General features: G+C 42.3%; 2 protein-coding genes across 8 annotated transcripts; one reads left to right on the top strand and one right to left on the bottom strand.

Annotated features, from left to right (window-relative positions):
• Positions 1 to 1683: 1683 nt before the first annotated feature.
• On the bottom strand, positions 1684 to 12933 carry si:ch73-43g23.1 (serine/arginine repetitive matrix protein 2). Of its 3 annotated transcripts, none has more exons than XM_058650000.1 (3): positions 11212 to 12933; positions 10923 to 11104; positions 1684 to 10357 (listed from the first exon to the last, which is right to left on the bottom strand). In XM_058650000.1, exon 3 carries the CDS (start codon positions 10276 to 10278, stop codon positions 2209 to 2211), a length of 8070 nt encoding a protein of 2689 aa, XP_058505983.1. In that variant the 5' UTR covers positions 10279 to 10357; positions 10923 to 11104; positions 11212 to 12933; the 3' UTR covers positions 1684 to 2208. The 3 variants fall into 3 exon arrangements, with proteins under 3 accessions (XP_058505983.1, XP_058505984.1, XP_058505982.1); XM_058650001.1 differs by having other exon boundaries at positions 11222 to 12933; XM_058649999.1 differs by having other exon boundaries at positions 10923 to 12933.
• A 554-nt stretch (positions 12934 to 13487) lies between these two features.
• Positions 13488 to 20215, top strand: rmnd5b (required for meiotic nuclear division 5 homolog B). Of its 5 annotated transcripts, none has more exons than XM_058650290.1 (11): positions 13488 to 13613; positions 15769 to 15957; positions 16108 to 16250; positions 16329 to 16466; positions 16588 to 16688; positions 16848 to 17014; positions 17215 to 17380; positions 17516 to 17618; positions 17702 to 17856; positions 18240 to 18320; positions 18446 to 20215. In XM_058650290.1, the coding sequence occupies exons 2-10, from the start codon at positions 15819 to 15821 to the stop codon at positions 18301 to 18303; spliced, it is 1176 nt and encodes a 391-aa protein (XP_058506273.1). In that variant the 5' UTR covers positions 13488 to 13613; positions 15769 to 15818; the 3' UTR covers positions 18304 to 18320; positions 18446 to 20215. The 5 variants fall into 5 exon arrangements, with proteins under 5 accessions (XP_058506273.1, XP_058506271.1, XP_058506272.1 ...); XM_058650288.1 differs by adding an exon at positions 14841 to 14967 and having other exon boundaries at positions 13497 to 13613; positions 18240 to 20215; XM_058650289.1 differs by lacking the exon at positions 13488 to 13613 and adding exons at positions 13653 to 13870; positions 14841 to 14967 and having other exon boundaries at positions 18240 to 20215.
• Positions 20216 to 21311: the final 1096 nt, after the last annotated feature.

Genomic DNA, 21311 nt, shown 5'->3' with positions numbered 1-21311 from the left:
TTGCTAAATGTTGTTTAAGTGTATGTTGCAGAGAGCAATGCTTTTATCACCACCTTGAAGATTCTTTATGGTCTTTTTTGACAGTTAATGAACAATAAAGCCACATGAGGTTAACATCTTTTTCAAATAGCACGTTTGCTGAGTGATGTGTCTTTTTTATTTATTTATTTATTTTTTAACGGCATATTTGAGAATAAAAATTGGGTTATAGTAAGAATGGTAACTCAGTGAAGTGGCCTCTTGGAACAGGACCAAGGTGTGTTTTTTGTGTGTTTGTCTGGAAGTGATTTGGCAGTAGGCGTATCAGGAAGTTTATACAGATTACTGTGTGTATCTAAGGTGCGTCTCAAATTCTTATCCAGGCAGTGACACAGGAACACTGCAATAAACTTAAATAGCTTCCACTCACCGTTTTAAAAAGAGGAAGATCTAAAGCGGCAATTTATTTCATGCGAAACCAAAACACTGTGTCATTTTGAAAATAATGAGGCATGTAATGTTTGTTATGCTGTTGCTGTGCAATAACTGCCATTCTTACTGATAAACTCCGTAGGCACCTTTCCTCTCTAGCTCAGTGTCCTTAGTGATTTACATTGTTTAGGTCAGTCTCATTATTTAATGAGTGAAATTAGTGAAACAACATGTCACTTGTCTCAATAGACATGAACTGTCAATAAAAAGTTGTGGATGTTTGTTTTAGAACACATTGATAGTATAGTTTTATAGTGGTGAAAGTGACCTACATAGAGGAAGAAAACACATGTTGCCAGGTGCTGCAGTATGATAATCCCTCCAGATGTGAATGAACATGCTCCTGTAAGGCTTCCTTGTTACAGATGAAACAGTGTATTGTTTGAGGTGTCATGTGAGACACACACACGCACAAAAGGCCGCCCTCATCGCTACTGGTCAGACCTCTCATTAATTTTACTGCTATCCACATCAAAGAAAAGGAAAGCCAACTTTGATCCTCGGGTCTAAAATAATGAGGCTCTGGTTTCTATTTATGGGTTCACGTTCTGATTAGGGAAACACCAACTTGTGCTTCACTAGGTCTTTACACAAGAGGGTAAGTGGAGGCCCTGAGAATGGGACATGTTCACCTGCTGCTGTAGTGGTCTGTGGCACCCTCCAGTGGTCATGGTGGTGCATAGTGATTTCACACTCTCCAATACATGATTATTAATGTTGTCTTACAGAAGCCCTAGCACAGGAATGATTTTTTTTGTTTGTTTATGAATAAATGAAGTTTAGTTATTATGGAACAACTTACTATCGATCTTTAGGTAGTCTGACTACCATGAATTAGACTTAATTTATGTTGCACATTGTTAGGGATTTCAGTGCTCTCTAAAGGTAAGAGCTGAGATAAAACAATATATATATATAAAGTGATGGTTTCAAAGAAGCAATGGCACAACATATGGTCAAGTAGTGATAAGTAATGTTTCATAAATTATAATGGTGGTCAGTTGCAAGTGAGCATGTTTGATGGACTGTTAAATCCATCTATATTATTTACATTGTTATTTATATATTCAGTGTAATGGTGCATGTCAGTATTTCCATTTACACAATGTACCATATTAAATTAACGCATTTTCAAAACAAGCTACTGATTTAGTTCATAAAGTGTGCTACAGAAAGAAACTAGATTAAGGAATGAATAAGGAGCAGTGGATATACGGTAATGTGACACATTTTATTGGCATTGTTGCATATATTATTTGCAAAAAAACTCACTCATTAAATATTAGAGAAAAACAATAATAAAATAAATATGAGGTTCTTTTAAAACAGTATTTTCAAGTTTTTTTTTAGATGGTTGTCATTAAAGTACACAAATCAGTAAACCTATCGATGTATAGTGTATGCACATTAATGTTGACGTTACAGTATGATGTTCTTGCCCTGCATCAAAAAATGACGAAAAACCTTTATGGATAATTTTGAAATTCTGTAACAATCTCACAAATAAACACATCATGGAAAAGGTTCACTCTTTTTTGTGTTTTCAAAACCCCCTTCTCTATATTAAAGCAGGTTTGCACAAAACAAGCAGCAGCAAATAAACAGCCAAAGAATTGCTGTCTTTAGTTGCAGTGTGAAAACTCAAATAACAGTACAGGCTAACATTAGACACCCACTTCTATATACTGTATATTTAAAACCCAACAGGCTCCAGTAAGGCGGTCTCTATCCTCTATTTCAGGACCTTTCCCCCCCTGTTGGGGGAAGGTTGGAGGGATGTTTGTGGTAATAGTCTGGTGGGGTGGGATTGGGGCTCGCATTCATCCCTGTAGGGACATAATACATATTCTCCAGGTAGCTCTGGTCCAATGGTGGACGGTTCTGGGGCTCCAGCTTGGACCCCTGACCAGATTGATTTCTGTAGTTGACCCCAGACCCACTTGGGTGTATTGTTGCTTCAGCAGAGGCCTCAGGATAGCGAGGTGGCTGGGGCTGAGTCTGGCTGTGGGCTGGGGGAGGAGGAGCTGCATAGGGCATGTACTGGGCACTAGGCGCATACATGTTGGGGTTGTGGAGAGGTGGGTAAGGAGCTGCTGAAGGAGGATACAGACCTGAATGTGAAATAGCTTGTTGTGGGATGAGCACTTCCACATATTGGCCAGTCTCAGGGTCAAACAACATTTTCCTCAGAGGCTGTACAGGCACCTCGATATAAAAATACTTCCCAGTCTCAGGATCTAGGAGCACTCTGCGAGGTGTCTGTCCATAGCTGCTCTCAGAGTACAAACTGGAGCTGTCACCGCCATATTCAGAGCCATAAGAAGGCCCCAGGCTTTGAGGCCCACACAAATACTGGGGATCCATGGGGGGAAGGCCAGGAGAGTGGCCGTGGCCAGGATCGCTGTAAGGAGCCCCAGCCATGTTCTGTGGCTGCTGCTGAGGAGATCTGTGGACAGGGGGTCGTCGAGGGTCAATATGCTGGGGTGGCTGCATTGGCCGATCAGCAGTGCAAGCCTGCATCAGTGAGGGGTGGGGAGGGCAGGGAGGAGGCTGGTGAAAAGGCTGGTGAAGAGGTTGGTACAAGGCCAGTGGCTGGTTTGGACCAAGAGGACTTGATTTGGGAGAACTGGGCTGGTAGCTCATTGGCTGAGGGTCAGGTCTGCACTGATGGGGGCGTAAACGGAGCTGAGCCACTGGGTAAGATACTCCCTGCCCTGGAGAGTGAGGAGGAGCGGGGGGAGTAAGGTTATGAGGGCTGCGGTGATGGTGAGAAGGTGAGAGACCAGGGTGGGAAGGGCAGCCAACAGAGCAGGAGCAAGGAGGAGGACGGGATGAGGGCTGATAGCGAACTGACTTCCTCGGGGTTAAATCTGGTAGCACCAGAGGACTGAAACTCTCTCTTTCATCATAGCTTGGAGGGTCATCTGAGGCATAAAAACACAGGTCATCCGTCCTTCGGAAGCGCTCACTGGACAGTGATCTGCGGTAGGGTTGGTGTGTGTATGATGGCACTTGTGTTGTGGGAACAGCAGCAGGTTGGTTCGTATTGTTTGAAGTTACAAGCATAGCTTGTTCACGAGGGCATACCATCCTGGTGTGTATTGGTTGGCTGTTTGGATCTGTAACAGCTGGCTGGCTAGCCTGGTTGGCTCCAGCTGTGGAAGGTCCTGTGACTTGGCTCACCACTGGGTCAGAAATTGAACCTGAAGCTGAGATTAAACCTGCACAAGTGGTTGATGCTGGGGCTAAGGTTGTTGTTCTCTGTGTGTATCTGGAGCTTTGAGGTGAGGCAGCTGGTTGTTGTTGTTCTCTGTTATTAATTGTTTCTGGCTCTGAGGCTGTTGTTGGCTGAATTAAGAGATTGGAGATTGTAGTTTTGCTAGGGGGTGGTTTAAGGCTGGATACTGCAGACACAGCTAGTTTTCTTGAATAGTTTGAAGTTGTTGTGGACTCACTGGATATCTTTCTATAAACAGTTGGTGAGGACACCACAATTGTTTGGGACCTCTCCTCACCTTGTGGTTTTACGGTTGATGTTGATGGCTTCTGAGCATCATTTGGCATTATTCCTGAATCTGCAGGTTTAAATTTGCAGCTTGGCTTTGGGGGCACAACTGGCTTTTGAGAATTTTTTGCAACCGATTTAACTTCAATTGTTTGAGCTATATTATTAACTGTGGAATTTGCAGGTATACCTTGTTTTTGTGTTTCTTTTGATAATGACTTAACCTCAATTGGCTGTTGTCTGAATCTTCTTACTGCTGGGGACCTGGGTGGAAATGTGGGATCTAATCTTTTCACTGCTTCAAAATCTCCAGGTTTAGTGAGAGGTGGTGTTTGCTCCGGTGTATTCCTTAGTGGAGGGGTACTTTTCTGTTTCACTGTGTCTTTTATTGTAGGTTTATTGTTAACTCCTTCAGCTTCTGTCATTGTTGTAAGCATGTCTGTGTTTTCTGACACTGACAATGGGTGTGACATGGTGGATGACGAGGAGAACGTCTGTTCTCTATGAGGCTCATTTTGCTCATCATCTGAAAGCATTGATGTTTGAAGGGGGATCTCCAAGCAGTTAATATGTCTATGAAAAGGCACTTTCCCTCCCACTGAATTCAGACTATCACCCACCACTGCTCCAATGTCAGCTTGGTAGCCTTTCTCTTTCAGAAACATGGAAACTGAGTGGGCAGTGTTGCCAAGGACATCGCTATTGATCGTGGGTCCTGGTGAAAGTGAAGCACTCTGGATTTGGGCTGGAGTGGGAATATCTTCATGGGATGGAGATGCAGTCTTGGTTTGGTTGGATCCATCCCTTATCAACACGACAGCAGTGGACACCTCTCTTTCTTTACTGGGCACTCTGGGCAGACTTCCGAACATGGGGGTATTTCTGTCTGTTGTAACAACTACAGCTTTGCTCTCTTTGTCTGTCATTTTATACATTTCTGTAACAGTCTCTTCAGTGTCTGCAGCCATTTTGGGATCATGTTGACATGGTTTGTCATGTGTTGTATCCTCTGTGGTACAACTCTGTGTGTTTGTGTTCTCTGACTTTTGTGATTCTCTGCTTACCTCAGTGACAAGTTCTGAAGAAACCTGTGGATTTTCCCCTTGGCTTTCTTTCTTGCAGTGAGACATTTTATTTTTGTCCTCTTTCCAGCAAACAGCTTTGCATTGTATTTGCATTGGATGTGGACGAGACAGAGGCTTTCCTTCACTTTGGGAAGGTGGAGGTAAAGTCAACAGCTTTGTGTCTTCCTCCTCTTTTTGATCCTCCTCCCTTTCAACACTGTTCTCCTCTTGAGTTTCCTCCCTCCTCTCCTGAATCCTCATTTTGTGGGTTTCCTCTTGCTCCTTCCCTGATATGATCTCTTTCCTCCTTTCCTCGTTTATATCACTCATTTGCTCATTAAAACCTTCAATCATTAACTCATTCACATCTGATGGCATCACTGTACTGGGTGCCTTGAACGACAAATTGTATTTATTTTTTACAAGCTGTCTCACATCTCTAACTTTGTGAATGGGTGTTTTTAATTTATTATTGCCATTTCCTTCATCTCCCCCTGTTTTCTCTTCCATATTGTGCTCCACCTTTCCCTCATTTACCCTTGAAAACATATCTGGCGAAGAAATCCCAGATTTGTTTTCTGCTTCAGGTGTGAGACGGACATTTAAAGAAGCTTTCTTTTTCTCCACAGCTTTGATCATAATCTCTTGTGGCTTGGATGTGTAGGCACCAGTGTCAATCTGTTGGAGTTGCTTATAGTCCTCTGTGTTTTCAAATTCCTGGTCTCTGTTTATCATTCTGGCCGGACTGTTGCTGGCTCCAGTGGCAGAAGGAGCTCCCATGTTCCCAGCAGTGGAATTTGCTGAGTCACCGGTTTCATCCCAAATTTTAATGCCATCTGCCCGTCGCACTCCAGTTCTCGACTGTTTACTATCAAATGGAACTTTCATTTCTGATCTAATTTCAGATCTTAATGAAGTTGCCTTCCTGCTTTGAGAATCAGCCTCTTCACTATCACTCTGTGAAAAACTGACACTTCTGCTGCTGCTGGATGAACTTGGCCTGTTACTGAATCTCAGTCCAAAGCTTTTTGGTGATTTGGTGTCATCCTTTCTGCTTGTTTTAATTCTCCCAGGAAGGCTTTCAGATGAAAGACCATAATCTGATTGAGGAGTGGAAGTACATTTATGTGTGTCAGGTTTTGGGGACACTTTAAATGATGGCACTGCACTCTTTATTGGCAGACTAGTTTCCTCAAAAGCAGGGTTCACTTCTTCCGCCTCTTCACCTGATTCTTTATCAACACTTAAAATCTTTTTGGACAACACACTCTTGATGAGACAAGTAGCCATTTTTGTTTTAAAACCCGTTTCATCCAGGGATGTAGATTTCTGCAGTTTCAATTTTCTTTCATTTTTTTGATTAGGCTCAGGGCTGCATGTAGAAGGATAGCATTCTTGTGTTGTTGCCGCTATACTCTGTTGTCTCATCACTGTCTCTCTGGTGTGAGTCTCTGGTGACGGACTCTCCAGCATCACTGCAGGACTACTATTTTCACTGCTGTCATCCTGCTTCCCTTCAGCGTTATTCTTTCTCTTCAGCAAGATCTGTCTCTTTGGAACTCCCCTTCTCACTGTCCTGGAGTCTTCTCTCTCCAAAGCCACATCAACACACTCAAAGCTGCCCATCTCATAGCGCCTTGATGGATCTAGGCCATCTGAGTAGTTTGACAATTGCTGGAAGGGATATTCATCATTGTCCAACCTTGGAGCAGAACCCCTGAAGTCAGCGTAGGCCTGCCAGGAGGTATTAACCCCAGCAGGGCTTTCCTGGGTCGATGGTTGAGAAATGTTGGTAGATGAACGATGGCTTGAGCTGTACATATCAAGGTAATCTACCTCAGGGCTTGACAGGCTGCGGAAAGCCAAGTCTGTAAACCATTTCACCTCATCATCTGCCTCATCAAGCTCACTTCCCATGCTGGAACTAGAACTCCGACACGGCCTGCTTGCAGCCGCACGTCCGAGAGAACTGTTTTTTTTCTGGTGTGCAGGATGTTGAAGCCGTCTGCTGGGACCACCACCCCTGGTGTCTTGTTGGGAAGCTAGCCTGAGAAGACTCTGTTGTTGCTGTAGTTGTCTGGTGGCAAGCAAGCTTTCTGAATAGGAATGCACTTTTGGCAGTCCCTGACGAGTCTCTCTGCTTGTGAGAGCTGCACTGCGACTCACAGGCCCTTTTCTATTCCTGGCAGTGAATGACAGCTCAACCTGTTCCCCTCTGTAACTGGCGTCCCCCTGCCACCCCTCCTCTTTTTTAGGAACCCGCTCCTCCCTCTTTCTCTCTCTCTCCATCTGCCTATGGATTTGCCTCTCCCTAGCTACTGCTCTCTCCTCCTCCAGCTGCAATTCTCTATCCATCGCTAGTTGGCCTCCTAGTCTGACACAGTGGGCCTGGCTATTATTGTCACTGGGGGCAACATTGGGGGTTTCCCTGTTTGTCAGTGCTTTATTCAAATTACCCCTTGGTGAGAATGCTACAACCTGAGATGGGCTGTGGCCTCTGTTCTGCCAGTGCCGGTATGGTTTCTCAGGTGCTATGATGTGGACAGGTGTAAACCTGGTGAGTGGTGGTGAGGGGGTCCTCCTGTTTGCATCGTGGGCCATGTTCTGTGTGAACTTCTCTTTGCTTTCACGTCTTACTTGGGTTGGCAGTTGTCGCCTTAAATGCTCAGGTGTACAGACACTTTTTAATGAGCTACTGCTTTCAGAACTTTGCGAATAAGTTGTGAACTCTGGCTGTGTTTTCTCCAGTTTCTGCAAAAGTGAGTCAGGTGTAGCCCTGTGGACAGGTGAAATAGTTGAACCCCTGTCCTGAGAGACTATAAAAGTAGGGGAAATAGACTTGATTTGAACAGGGGGGTTATTATAACTGTCCTCTTTCTGAATAAGGGTACGGTCAAAGGCCTTTGTTTCCTCAGAGAAGGAGGCAGATCCCGAGTTATCCAGAAAGTTTGCTTCCTTTGTCTTTGTAGAAACAGGTCTCTCTGTGCTTTGTTGTTGAGGTGAATTCTCTTCTGTGTCTGAAAAGGGTGAAGTTATAATGGGTAAACTAACTGCAACCAGTGGTGAACCGCTTTTAATTTCAGCAAGAACTGACTGGTTTCCCCTGTCCAACTTAAATGAGGGCGACCCGTTGTGTTTTACATCAACTGAAGAGGAATATTTCTTAACCTCAGGTGTAGAACTCGGAGTAGTAGGCGGTGTATGCTCCAAGCAGTAGTCTGTTGAGAGAGTTACTATTAAATTCTCCTCAGAAGATGGGTAAACAGGTGATGGATCTCTACTTGTAAGTTGCTGAGGAGGGGGACTTTGTTGCTGTATGGGTGAAGGAGTATGATATCTTGGCTCAGGTGAGGGAGCCCGATGCTTTGGCTCAGGTGAAGGTGTTTGGTACCTGGGTTGATTTGACAAAGTTATTTCAGGCTGCAGGTCAGAGCTTGTGAACCCAGATATTTGAGGAGAGTCTGGTGGTGTACCAGTGGACTCTACTATGCTGCTACAAATACTGTCTCTGCTATGGGTAGGGCTACTTGCTTCAGGGGACACAAATGTCCTATCAGGCTCAGGGGTGGAGAGATGAGAGAGTTCAGGAAATGTGGGAGTGGCCCTGTCCTCTGGTTGAACAACTATATAAGAAATTCCTGTGATATGAGGGGATGAAGTGGGGCTTCTTGATGAGGGAGAATCAGTGTGGGGCTCAGGTGAGGATGCTGTAATCCTGATTTCAGGTGAGGGAGCAGTATGTCTCTGCTCCAAGGGAGAGCAGTTACTCCAAAAGTCAGGTAATGGAGATAAACTGTAACTGACCGCAGGTGTGAATGCCTCTTGTCTTAATTTAGGTGAGGGGCTAAGAGAAGGAGTTCTTGTCTCAGCTGGAGAGGCAACACTGAGCAAGCCAGGTGATGACGCTGTTTGTCCTAATTCACGTGACACACTAATTTCAACAAGTCCAGGAGAGGTGGGTATTGAAATAACTGGTGACGGAGGTGTGTATCGTGGGGCAGGTGTAGAAACTCTACTGGATGCTTCAACTGAGCTCCTGTTTTTGCTATCAGTAGTAGATGGGGTATCTATTCTTCCAGAAGAAGGTGTTGAAATCAGCTCTCGAGAGCAAGGAGAAGCTTCATCAGGTGTGGAGCCTCTGCTGAAAAGATCAGGTAGGGACACCCTCCCTCTTAGCTCAGAAAATGGAGATAATGCTTGAGTATCAGGGGACACCAATGTCTCTCTTGAACGGGATAACTCTGTACTAATTTCTGTAGGTAAAGGAGATGAAAGAATTCCTCTGGATTGTAAAGATTCTTTAAAATCTACAGATAAATCTTTAGATGTGGGCTCAGGAGAGGGACTGCTGTGTTGGTTAAAGTAGCTATTAATTTGCTCTAGTGAGTTTTGTGCTAATTGTAAGTCAGATGAAGATGGTATGTTCAGTGATTCAGAGGAGGACCTGACACTGTTCCTAGGCTCAGAAACGGGGCTTGAAGTTAACGAGTGATGGCTGTTATATTTGTCTATTAAAATAGGGGTGATTCTTTCTATTTCAGCTTCTGAATGAGCTTTTCTTGGATTAGGTGATGATGATGATGATGATGATGATGAATGTCTTTTTTTGACTGAGGAAGATGACAAGGGTGATACTCTTTCCTCTGGGCTGGTTGTATATGGACTTTTATGTCCAGGAGAAGAGGTCCTCTCACCAATGTTGAGGACTTCACTTAGTGGGCAAGCTGCAACAAGCGTAGGGAGTGGTGATTTATTTTTTTCTTCTAAATCTGGGCTCGTCTCCTCAAAAATGTTTGTATGTTGTGAGCTCAGTCCCTCACCTTCTGACTGACACTTCTCTGAAGATGAGCTCAACAACAATGGGCTATGAAGCCTTTCTTGTGAATCTTCAAACCCCTCCTCACCTTCACTAGAGCCTGGTGCTGTGTGGTAAGACCCTGAGGAGTCGTTAAGATCATCCACCAGTGAAGCTGCAGCAGCCGTCCCGTCCACTTCCCTCTGTGAAGGGACAAAGGACCCAACAGCAGGACTGCTGGAGACTGACGGTGACTCACAGTCGTCTCCAAATATGTCACACAGACAAGTTGTCTCAGAGATAGCACTGCGCTGCGTAGGGACGTTGATGATGTCAAAGATTTCAACGTGGTTTGGGGTTCCGTCACGATGGCACAAGGAAAAGGTGCGGGGCGCACTGCGCAGGAAGGAGTAACTGTCCCCCTGAAGAGTCCAGCTGTCCATCGCTACTCCACAAGCTCCAAATTCTCACTGTGGCCAGTCCCGTCCACTCGTCTTGTCTGCTCCGGGCTCTGTTCCTGGACTGGAAATAAAATATGGTCACCTGGAGGATGTGTAGCTCTTTCATTTTCAACAAAGGTCTGATATATGTATCAATGATAGGGAACGATGTAGACAGTTTATGTTTTGTAGAAAGCAGCAAATATATATTTAACCCTTGGTTAATCTGAAAATATATTTCACCAACAAAGAGGATTTAGAACATAAATATAACACAGTCACCCTGGCTTAAAAAAAACAGTAGTGGCAATCTGGGAAAAACTCAACATAATACATAAACATTCTCTTTAAGTAGTAATCATTTTAATTTTTTAAATAATTAAGTAAATAATTTAGTTGAATAATAGCAATTTATTGTCTTTGTATAATGACAATTAATTCAACTTTTTCATAACTTCAAATTACTTTAAAATACACTGACTTTCTTTGAATATATAAAATATGCATTAGCTCGGTCCAGTACATACCCTTTATTCAAGCTTTTTATAACTTCTTTGGTATAGCACTGACTAGAGACAGAAAGAATGGCTGCTCAAGTGTAGAGTAGAGAGAGAAAGTAGAGAGAGAAAGAGTGATTGGTACTGTACCTTTGGCCAATGATGAGGCACTGAGTTCCACTGTGTTGCAATATCTGTCTGTCATCCAGTGAAATGCCCCTCAAAATCAACAGCACACTCCCAGTATACAGGATCTCTGCACATATGCTGTATCCAGAACTGAGCAGTTCTGTACAGCTCAGTGTGGCAGTGCCACACTGCCATGTATCAGGCTTGAAGAGAAAAAGCACACAGGGACATCTCGCTCAGTTACATCCTCTAATGCTCCATCTCTATTACTGCCCCTCCTTTCCAAGCTGGCCTCAGGGTAAGAACTTACTGAGTCTAACCTGATTCTTTTTTCTTTTCCAGACTGGGCTTTGGTTGGGCATTGGCTGTCTAGTGTGAGCCAGCCTGGGGTGCGGTGCCGGGGGTGGGTTTATAGTTAGCAGCAGGTGCTGATCCAGCCAGGACAGATGAGTGCGCCTGGAATTTGACACTTAAAGCCAGCTCAGTCACAGGGTTTCTCTATATATAGACCCATACTATCAGGGCCAGATAACGATAGCTTTAGCTGTATGCCTGGGCACACTGGTGTGGACACACATTGTCCACTTAATCACTACAAGAGTTTATATTTAGCATTGACTTGGCACTGAATAAGTGCATATACAGTATGTGTTTATGCATTGTGTGTATGTGTATGAAGGCTATGGTGTGGTTGCAGGACAACAAGTCAAAGGTTAACATAGACCACCCAATCTACACAGCTCATATGCAGAACCCCTGTGTACTATACGTTAGGGTAGCAGCACTTAACCTTGTTATAGTGCTCTCATGTTTCCAGTCATAGTTTTTCCTTTTATGTCGAGACATCTTCTTTTCCAGGGAAAATTGCATTCACATTGAAGCTTGGCATGACATGACAAGTGTACAATCAAAACTGTCAAAACATTCCAGGGCACATCATTACTCTACATTTCACTGTTGCTGCAATAGCAGAACTCTTGGATCCTCATTGAGACTGCCCGGGCATGTTTGATGGCAGTGAGTTTATGTGGGCCTCTGTCCCTAAACTAATACCTCATGAGACTACCATTTACTGTCAGTCAACAAGTCTTTCACACTGTGCAAATGGAAAATCTTTGATTGTAGCCTTGGCTAAATGTTCCATTTGTTTGTCACCATCCTATAAAGTCAAGAGGCTATTTTATGTCATCATGCATTTGAAATTTGGCCCACTCTTCCGTCTGATGTCTCATTGCCAGAAGTGCACATAGTGTAGCTATTCAGAATGGGACCTGGGTCTCTGACCTTGGTGTGTTTAGTGAACTATGGCTCAATGCATACGGAGCTATTAAAGTCATGACACACATGGATCATAATGCACACCCATACAGCAAACTGCCATACACTATTTTATTATGATTTGTACTTGAGAAATAGGGAGTAAACATGTATAACAATGGCTCCTGAGAAAAATAATGTTTCAAAAGGTTGCAGAGGGTGGCATGCAAGCATCTGAGTGTTCTAGTTACTAGCTACTAGTTACTAGTTACTAAATTTGAGCCCCTGTGGTTGTGGCAGCATGGCATATGAGAACAGGACTCACAGGGAAAGAATGATTAGCACCTCAGCAATGGGAGCTTTGGTTTACATCACTGATTAGTCACACCAGCCTGCTTCGTCCAAAGACCTCACTCTTAGTCATGAAAAATAACATGAATATGAAACAATAGGCTGCATGTACAAGCTTCTTCATCAAGAGGCATGGCAGGAAGTCTGATGTTCAATGCACACATGTTGAGGAAATATTTCCTGGCACATTATACATAAAAATTAAACAAATGTGAAGTAAAGTTAAGCTGATGGGAATGAGTTGAAGTTATACATTTTGCTTTCATTAACCACAAATAATATATTTGCATAGCACATTTTAAGGGCACACACAAGACAAACTTACACTGTAAATACAACATCTTCATTTGTGTACAAGAGCTAAATATGTGACAGCACAGAGTAGAGATTGATGACTGCACCTACAATTCTAAAAGTATATTGTCTATCAATCAGGCTGTTTTGCCAGGGCATGAACAGACAAGACATTCATTTATTATTACAAATCTTTGAGTCCAAATACCAAAATATAAATATTACTAGCTACCTTGTCAACTCCTGTCCCATGCATTTCCAGTGTGATTAACAGGTCCAGTCTGGCCTCTGCCCTTGCAGAAAAAAAAGATTATTAATACAAAACTCAACAAATTAACATTAATGTTGTACAAACAATGTTAAATGCAAACGTTCACAACAATGGAGTTACACAATTGGAAGCATTGGCTGGTGTGCATTGTTTTTGGTAGCATATACTATATCACAATGACAATGACAACTGTGATGATTTATAATCCTTCAATTTTCACTGATGTTTGTTATTTCAGTGCGCTGCTCCTATTTTCAACACATACAAGTTACATCACGTAACACAACATGACACAACATAACGGAACCTAGCTTGACCAGTAAAAAATATTAAAAACTCCACTTCAAAGATTAAAACTAATTTAATTGAAGAGTCGGGATCGCCAATATTGTATGTCGCAGAGAAGATGGCTTTTATTTTGAAATATGCAGTGAAGGCAAACTGCGACACAGGAAGTTCCGCATTACGACTGCTGGTGAAGTGTTGCCATAACAGGCAAGTGGCTAACGCTAATGTTTGCTAACTAATTAGCACGACAGGTGAGTGTTGTTTTTGTAAACCCATCTAACGTTTCACTTAAACGGCTCTAGACATTTGAAGTGTGTGGGTGATATGAAATAATCGGGGTGTCATTGTCTCCCGAAATGATTTGGGTCGAGTAAGTGAGACGCTGGTTACATCAACTGGCTAACTGGCTGCTAGCAGTGGCGAGCTTTTGTGGCTATGGACTGTTCGCGTTTGTTTACGTTAGCTCTGCGACAACTCAGTACTTTAATTCACAGCTGCGGATCACAAGGTATTGTTCACACTTGGTGATTGTTCGTGTTTATATTCTAGTGGTGAGTAATATTTACAAGAAACCTGGTGTTTGGTGGCTGAGACACTAGCGCAGTTAGCTTTAATGCTGGTTACCTCTGTTGCGGTAGGTGGACATTTTCTGTGTTCAGCTCGCAGTCGGCGAGTTTACGGCGAATCGGTACTCAAACGATTCGGATTTGTACTAGTAAGACAGTAATAAGAAAGCAGGGTGAAGCTTTACATACGAAACCCCTCGTCAATATCGCTGCTGGTCACTGCATGGCTACTATTCATTTAAGAATGTTTGAGACGCTAGCGACGGCTGTCGTTCGTAAACACCAGGCCGCAGAGTACACTGTGTGCCTGATTCCCATTTTACAAAGGCCTGCCAACGGGAGCTAAATGTTAGTAGTGTCACAACAGAACAATAATTAGAGCAAATCTGCCTGTGTGTGTCCCCCATCCCCATTTAATAAAACGCCTGTTTCTCAGCTGTCAAAGGTCTTTTCAACTCATTATACTTCAGGGCGTCTGTCAGAAGGTTGACAGTTTTTAGGCACTCTGTCATCATATCAGTGTCGTCAAGCACTGTCTGTGATAGTGAAATCTGAAGGACTTAAATATATCATCTTGTCCAGAGTCCAAAGTTGAAGGAGTTTCTTTTATGTTCCAGCATATTACAAAAACATGTAATCTTAACACATTAAAAAGTGAAAATAATAACATCAACACAGCGTGTCATCCATTTTATCACAACCATCCAACCAACTTTTACTTCATTGTGTAGCAACACATACTGTATACATACTGTACACATAGTGACCATCTTTTTTAGGAACAAAGGACATCTAATTGAGTGGCAGAAGTGGTCCACATTGTTAAGTAACTGTTGTATGTTACTGTTGTCTTTTTATCTAGTTTAGCCATTTTTATTCATTTATTGTCTACTGTTTCATCCTCCTCATGAGGTTCGCTGGGCATTTGGTGCCAATCCCAGCTGACATTGGGCGAAAGCTGACATAGGACGAAGGACTGGTGGACAGGTCGCCAGTCCATCACAGGGCCATTTAGCCATTCTACTCGGGCATAAACAAGGTATTTTTGTCTGGAGAACTGCAGCTCATTGGCAATGTTCTCTTTTCAGACCATATTCTGTTAAACCCAGACATAATTGTACGCAATTATCTCAGTAGATCAGCAGTTTTTGAAATACTCAGACCAGCCCTAATCAAATTAATTTAAAACCACCTGTTTTTCACATTTTGTAATTCATTGGTATTGGTGACGTGTGGCTCAAAATTGTTTCAGATTGTGACACATTTCTGAAACATTCAACTTTTTCTGCACTTTTCTTTGGAATCAAAGTAAAGGTGCCACTCAAAGGCAGGCAAGGTAGATCATGCACAGATCAAAGGGAAACAGATGCATACCCATTTTTTTTTAATTCAGTTCAACTGGGTGAACTGCGGATTGAGAGCTTTGAACTTTGGAGGCCAGGATATGCTTCTTAGTGTACAGCCTGCTGGAAATTATCATTTTTTTTAGAATACATTAGATGGAGTCAGGGGGTATAGAGGTGTTTGTATTCTATTTATACAATGTCTAATAAATGGATAAGAAATTGGAAATGTAGATAAAAGTCACCCGAAACAGTTATGCACTGACTGAAAAAAACATTTGTCAAGATGTACAGTAAGTCGAGCTAATGTCGCTCTCATGGCTGTTTAGAATTACAGTGTATTTGAGGTTGTTTAGAAATAGCATCAGGCCATCTCCTTCATGTGTGCTGCCTTATTTGCTATGGTCCCCGAACCAGACCCATTTGTATTAAACTTGAATATTGAACATTTCTAGAAACTACTGATGTTTCCTTAAAATGTTTTCTTTTATTTCCAGGTGTCAGTGTTGTGTGTGTGAATGTGTGTGTGAGTGTTCCAGTTTGAAACATGGAACAGTGTGCGTGCGTGGAGCGGGAGCTGGAGAAGGTGCTCCATCGCTTCGTAATGTACGGCCACCAGTCTGAGGAGAGGCTAGACGAGCTTTTGCGCAGCGTCTGTGAGATACGAGGACAGCTACTTGCTTTCGGTAAGAAAAAAAAAGTATACACACTCACTGAATGTAAGACAGATTATTTCTGAGTGAAGTGAACAGAATCTTGTTTTTTTTATATTGATATAAATGTTTTATTTTAATCTTAAATTCAAAATTTACAATTCTCCCTTTACTCTCTTGCAGGAGTACAAGATGCAGACTTATCAGTCTTGTCTCAGACTATGGCCCAGTGTTGTAAGAATATCAAAGAAACAGTGCAGATGCTAGCCTCCCGACATAAGGACATCCATGGTAGTGTGTCGAAAGTGGGCAAAGCCATTGACAGAGTAAGGACAACCAATAACATTCTTCAACATTTAACATTTGCCGTAGAAAAACCTCATCTCTTGTGTGTCTCTCTTCAGAATTTTGATGCAGAAATCAGTGCTGTTGTGGCAGAGACAGTGTGGGACACCCCAGAGAGACAGAAATATCTGAGTGAGACAATAGTGGAGCACCTGTACAGACAAGGCATGCTCAGTGTGGCAGAGGATTTGTGTCAGGTAAATGGCTCAATGGTTCAATTTCACTGAAAGTGAATGTTAAAACCTCCCTATGAAATGTTTATGTTGTGTAATGTAATCCATGTGTCTCCCCTTAAAATACCCTGTTTCTGTATTCTAGGAGTCTGGTGTTGTTATAGATATGAGTATGAAACAGCCGTTCCTGGAGCTGAACAGGATCCTTGAAGCTCTGAGAATGCAGGATCTCAGGCCAGCACTAGAGTATGTTATTTAATGGAAATAACAACAACAACAACAAAGTCAACTGATTTGACAGTTTTTGTAAAGCTGTGTTAAGTTAAAATGCGCTGCTGTTGTGTTTGTGTTAAGCCAATAATATTACTTTTGATGATGAATCTTTCATGTCATGTGTCTCCTTAGGTGGGCTGTGACGAATCGGCAGCGACTTCTGGACCTGAACAGCAGTTTAGAGTTCAAGCTGCACCGTTTGTACTTCATCAGTCTGCTCAGTGGTGGAATTGGCAACCAAATGGAAGCTCTGCAGTACGCCAGACACTTTCAGCCCTTTGCCTCTCAGCACCAGAGAGGTAGTCATAAACGGAGGCATAATCATTGTGACATTCAAGACACACTTGCAAAGATGCTTACCAGAATGCATTTCACTGTTTTTAAGAATTTGAAGCTCTGACTCCGAAGTAGAAACCCTGCAAATCATTTGCAATCCTACATTACTCACAGTAATAACATTGAGTGTGTGCTGTTTTTTTGTTTTTTTTAATCCCTTCAGATATCCAGATTTTGATGGGCAGCCTGGTGTATCTGCGTCATGGCATTGAGAACTCTCCATACCGCACTCTGCTTGAGACCAATCAGTGGGCAGAGATTTGTAACATCTTTACCAGAGATGCCTGCGCATTACTGGGACTCTCTGTCGAGTCTCCACTCAGTGTTAGGTTAGAAAACTATCAGACAAGAAGAGAAAAACAATGCTATTGCATTGACATCATGTGGTGTTATTTATGCTTTGTGTGCTGAAAAAATTAGAGCTGCAGTTGAAGTTGATCAATTTTTGTTTTTTCTCTCCATAGCTTTGCATCAGGCTGCATGGCTCTGCCAGTGCTGATGAACATTAAGCAGGTGATAGAGCAGAGACAGTGCAGTGGAGTCTGGACACACAAAGATGAGCTGCCTGTGAGTCACTTCTTAAATTACAAAGGGAATATCTCAGTTATTTGTCCACAATCACTTAACTTGCACGTTGTCCTTTCATTCAGATTGAAATTGACCTTGGGAAGAAGTGCTGGTACCACTCTGTGTTTGCCTGCCCAATACTTCGGCAGCAGACCTCGGAGAGCAACCCTCCCATGAAACTCATTTGCGGCCACGTCATCTCCAGAGACGCTCTCAACAAACTGACAAATGCTGGGAAGTAAGTCAAAAATTAAGATTATTTAGAGGTATAATACATCATTCCAAATTGATATTGAAGTCATGTGGACTCAGTGGGGTTTCATCTAGTTAAACAAATTTAAATGAATCAAAATTTGGGCCTTTTGGGCCAGCGAAGCATCCAAATTGTGTTGTTTCTTATATTTTTGGCTGTATATTTGTCCTTTGGGTCCGTGAGAAGCTTATCTAAAAAAATTAAAGGGTGCAATTTGATGAAATTCTCATTGGCACCTTGGCAGAAGTTTGTGCTCCCTGAGTGCTTTCTCTGTATTACCATGATCAGCCATCTACACTGTAATATAAACATGGATGTTTCAGTCTCCTGTCATCTTAACATCCTGTTCTCTATCTCCTCGTCCTCAGGTTGAAATGCCCGTACTGCCCCATGGAGCAGAATCCATCACATGCCAAACAGATCTACTTTTGATACCACACACTCTGCTCGTGAGTAAGGATGAAGTTCCCTGGAGCTCTTTACATTTCCAGGACCATTTGCTCTGGCAATTTCCCCCCCTGTTACTGGCCTCTTGGCCTGTTGTTGAAAGCATTAAGTTTTTTTTCCCCCCCAGTGAGCCACTGGATAGCCTTGGCCACACCGTTATCCATCTTGGACCCTCCAACTTTGAGTAGTACACAGAGTCCAGTGGAGATGATCCACCTACGACCTGTTGTAGAGTGAGGAGTGTTTCATCAATGAGAATATCTTCATGAAGAAGCGAAGCACCTCTGAAAAAGGATAATTCATTGAAAGTCATTTGCAAACGCCTGCGAAGTTATAGGCTTATCTTTTTAAATATGTAATACTTTATAGTGTTTGACTGCTTGAGTTGGATGACTGCTTCTTTCTTTCTTTCTTTTTTTTTGACAGAAGCAGTGAAATGATTATTATGGATGGGTGTGTGTTTGGAAAATGGCAAAGATGAGCAGTCTTTTTTTGACTACAGGATGGTAATAAACTTCTGTTCTGTGTAAGAAAACCCACAGTGTAACAAACTGTAGTAAGTTTATTATTTGCTGGTGAGGGGAACTGTGGAGGTCTGTCTTGATTGTGAGCAATTACTCTTCCATAATGTAATAAAGGCCGCACGTAGCTTGAAAGTCACTCTTGGCTGATGCATCCATTTGATCTGTAGAGTTAACTCATCAAAGGTGGAACAGCTTTTTTTTTTTTGTTTTTTTTTCCCGTGACTGACTGCACCAGCAAGACTTTCCTCATTATAGAAGCCATTTCTCTTGTTCTGTGTATGTATTTAACAAACAATGACAAAAAAAGAAACAAAAATATATACTACTGTGAAATGTGCTTTGTTTCTATTTTTCATTGCAACCGCCAGGACCGCTCATGTACAATAGTCAATTAAACTGAAGAGCAACATGCATAATCAACACTGCTGTGGAACTTTCAGAGCTGACGATTGGTCGGTTCGCGTCACGGCTGTGCCATTTTCTCACTCTGCCCTGCATCGTGTTTCCTGAGCTTGCACGCCATGTGATTTGAAGATGTAAAGTGGTGTGACGGAAGCCGTATGGTCTGACTTGCAGTGACTGTAGGCTTGTGATTCAGCTTTACTCGTCGTGGGTGGGGGGAGTCCTCTGAACTTTGTGGCTGTTGTTTATTATATACTTAGAAAAATGCCTCCACTGAGAAGGTTTGTCTTTTATTCAAGATGGAGTCAGAAAAGAAACATTAGAATCTATACATTTCCTCAGGGCTCATTGTAACCATTCATACCACACCTCACATTTAGCTTTACGCTGTACATTCATGAAGGACTCTTAAAGATTACACACATTTTACTTATTGAGGCTCATAGTTTGGGTGATACGGGAGTTTGTATAATGTATTCAACTGGTCAAAAGTGTGTTATAAGCACTGCATTTGAATGTACAACATGGTACATCCAGGCGAAAATAGTAACAGTGCAGGTTTCTGGTGTCCTTTTGAAAATGGTGATGTCACCTCACGCTCTAGTGAGGCAAATTTATTCAACAAGCACTGCACCAGCATAACTCACACTAACTCTTATAAAGTAACACTTGGTTTGAAGTCAGAGTTTAAGAGTTTAACGTCTCTTTGGGTTTCAGTTTGGTTGAAGTACATGTTTTTTTGTTTGGAATTTCCTCTGTGCTTTCTTTCTTTGGTTGACAATCATTCATTGCTTCTTTTGAGTGTTCCTTTGGTTAGACTGATAGCTCTCTGTACTTCAGTTGGATTACTTTAGTTGAATGTGTGCATTCCCCTGCTTTTGTGTGTTAACGCAGCCTTTATTGTAAATATTTATCCGATAACATGTTTCATATTTCTGCATCTGAAAGTTCAAATAAAAAATTATACTCCATGCATGTTTGTTTTGTGGTGGAACTGACTTCTTGTGATCGCCACATGGTGGCGTCACTGCTACATTTATAATACTAAACACTTCTTTGCCTTGAAGGCTCTTCACATCTCATTTTGGAGGTTTTCATTTCACATTTTCTGCTATAAAATATTCTCTATTACTTAATCAGTTCATCAGATAAACAGCATTCTCGCTGATGGCATTCAGCTGCAATCCTCCTACAGAATGACGATAACGTGTCGGGCAAGAATCTTTCTCATCCCACTTCAGTAAGTCATTCAACCTCTCCTGAGGAGTGCAGTTATATTAAGCCCTAGTTTATATAATAATGTTCATATACAAGTAAAGGACTTGTGAGTCAGACACAGTTCATAACAATTCAGATAAACAAATCCTAAAAACCACCGCTCGTGCTGTTTTCTCAAATCTTCACACTTTTTTTCCATGAACAGTGTCTGGTCTCACTTATACCAAACATTCCCATAAACACAACACATTTGACACGGCTTTAAATCTCAATCTCTATTCCTGCCAAGATATCATTGGCTCTGTGTACATGCAGTACAATGGTTTCCATAGAAGTGTTTATTTTCTTAACCTAACAGGGATCCTCCTGTTTTCATCTCAGTGGAGCTCCCACCCCACTGCTGTCCATGCTGCAGGAGGTGGTATGTAAGAGCTGGACGGGGTAGAGCAGGGAGAGGCAGAGATAAGGATCCAAGGCTAAACCTCTAAAAGCCACATTAGTCCCCAAAGCCTCTGTTGCTCTTGTTCCCTCTGTCATAAAGCTCCTGTCCTTGGGTTTTATTGGCACGGTTTGTGGAGATTTTAAGCCCCTTCAGAGCAGACAGGCATCAGAGAGGGTAAATGCCATCAGTTACACCCTAGCAGTTCAATTCTACAACAGACTATTCAAAATATTCCTAAATAGTTTTGAGCCACGCACCAACTTAACTCTTGTTACACCACATCATAAATGTTTATTATGAATCCAAAACAAACATTATGTACAGTTTCATTCCAGTTCAGTCACAGTATATTGAAGTGGCAATTGAGGGCTGTTTATGTTATTTATTATTATTATTATTGTTCATAT

The sequence above is a fragment of the Solea solea genome, chromosome 14 (assembly GCF_958295425.1).
Source record: "Solea solea chromosome 14, fSolSol10.1, whole genome shotgun sequence".
In the NCBI taxonomy this organism is placed as follows: domain Eukaryota; kingdom Metazoa; phylum Chordata; class Actinopteri; order Pleuronectiformes; family Soleidae; genus Solea; species Solea solea.
This window is presented reverse-complemented; position numbering and strand designations above follow the sequence as displayed.

Bases quoted from the DNA above. Each gene is read 5' to 3' on its own strand.
- si:ch73-43g23.1 (XM_058649999.1), bottom strand. From the start codon at position 10,278: ATGGACAGCTGGACTCTTCAGGGGGACAGTTACTCCTTCCTGCGCAGT.
- rmnd5b (XM_058650290.1), top strand. From the start codon at position 15,819: ATGGAACAGTGTGCGTGCGTGGAGCGGGAGCTGGAGAAGGTGCTCCAT. The intron at 17,381-17,515 runs GTTAGAAAACTA...TTCTCTCCATAG, and splicing joins GAGTCTCCACTCAGTGTTAG to CTTTGCATCAGGCTGCATGG. The intron at 17,857-18,239 runs GTAAGTCAAAAA...CCTCGTCCTCAG, and splicing joins AAACTGACAAATGCTGGGAA to GTTGAAATGCCCGTACTGCC.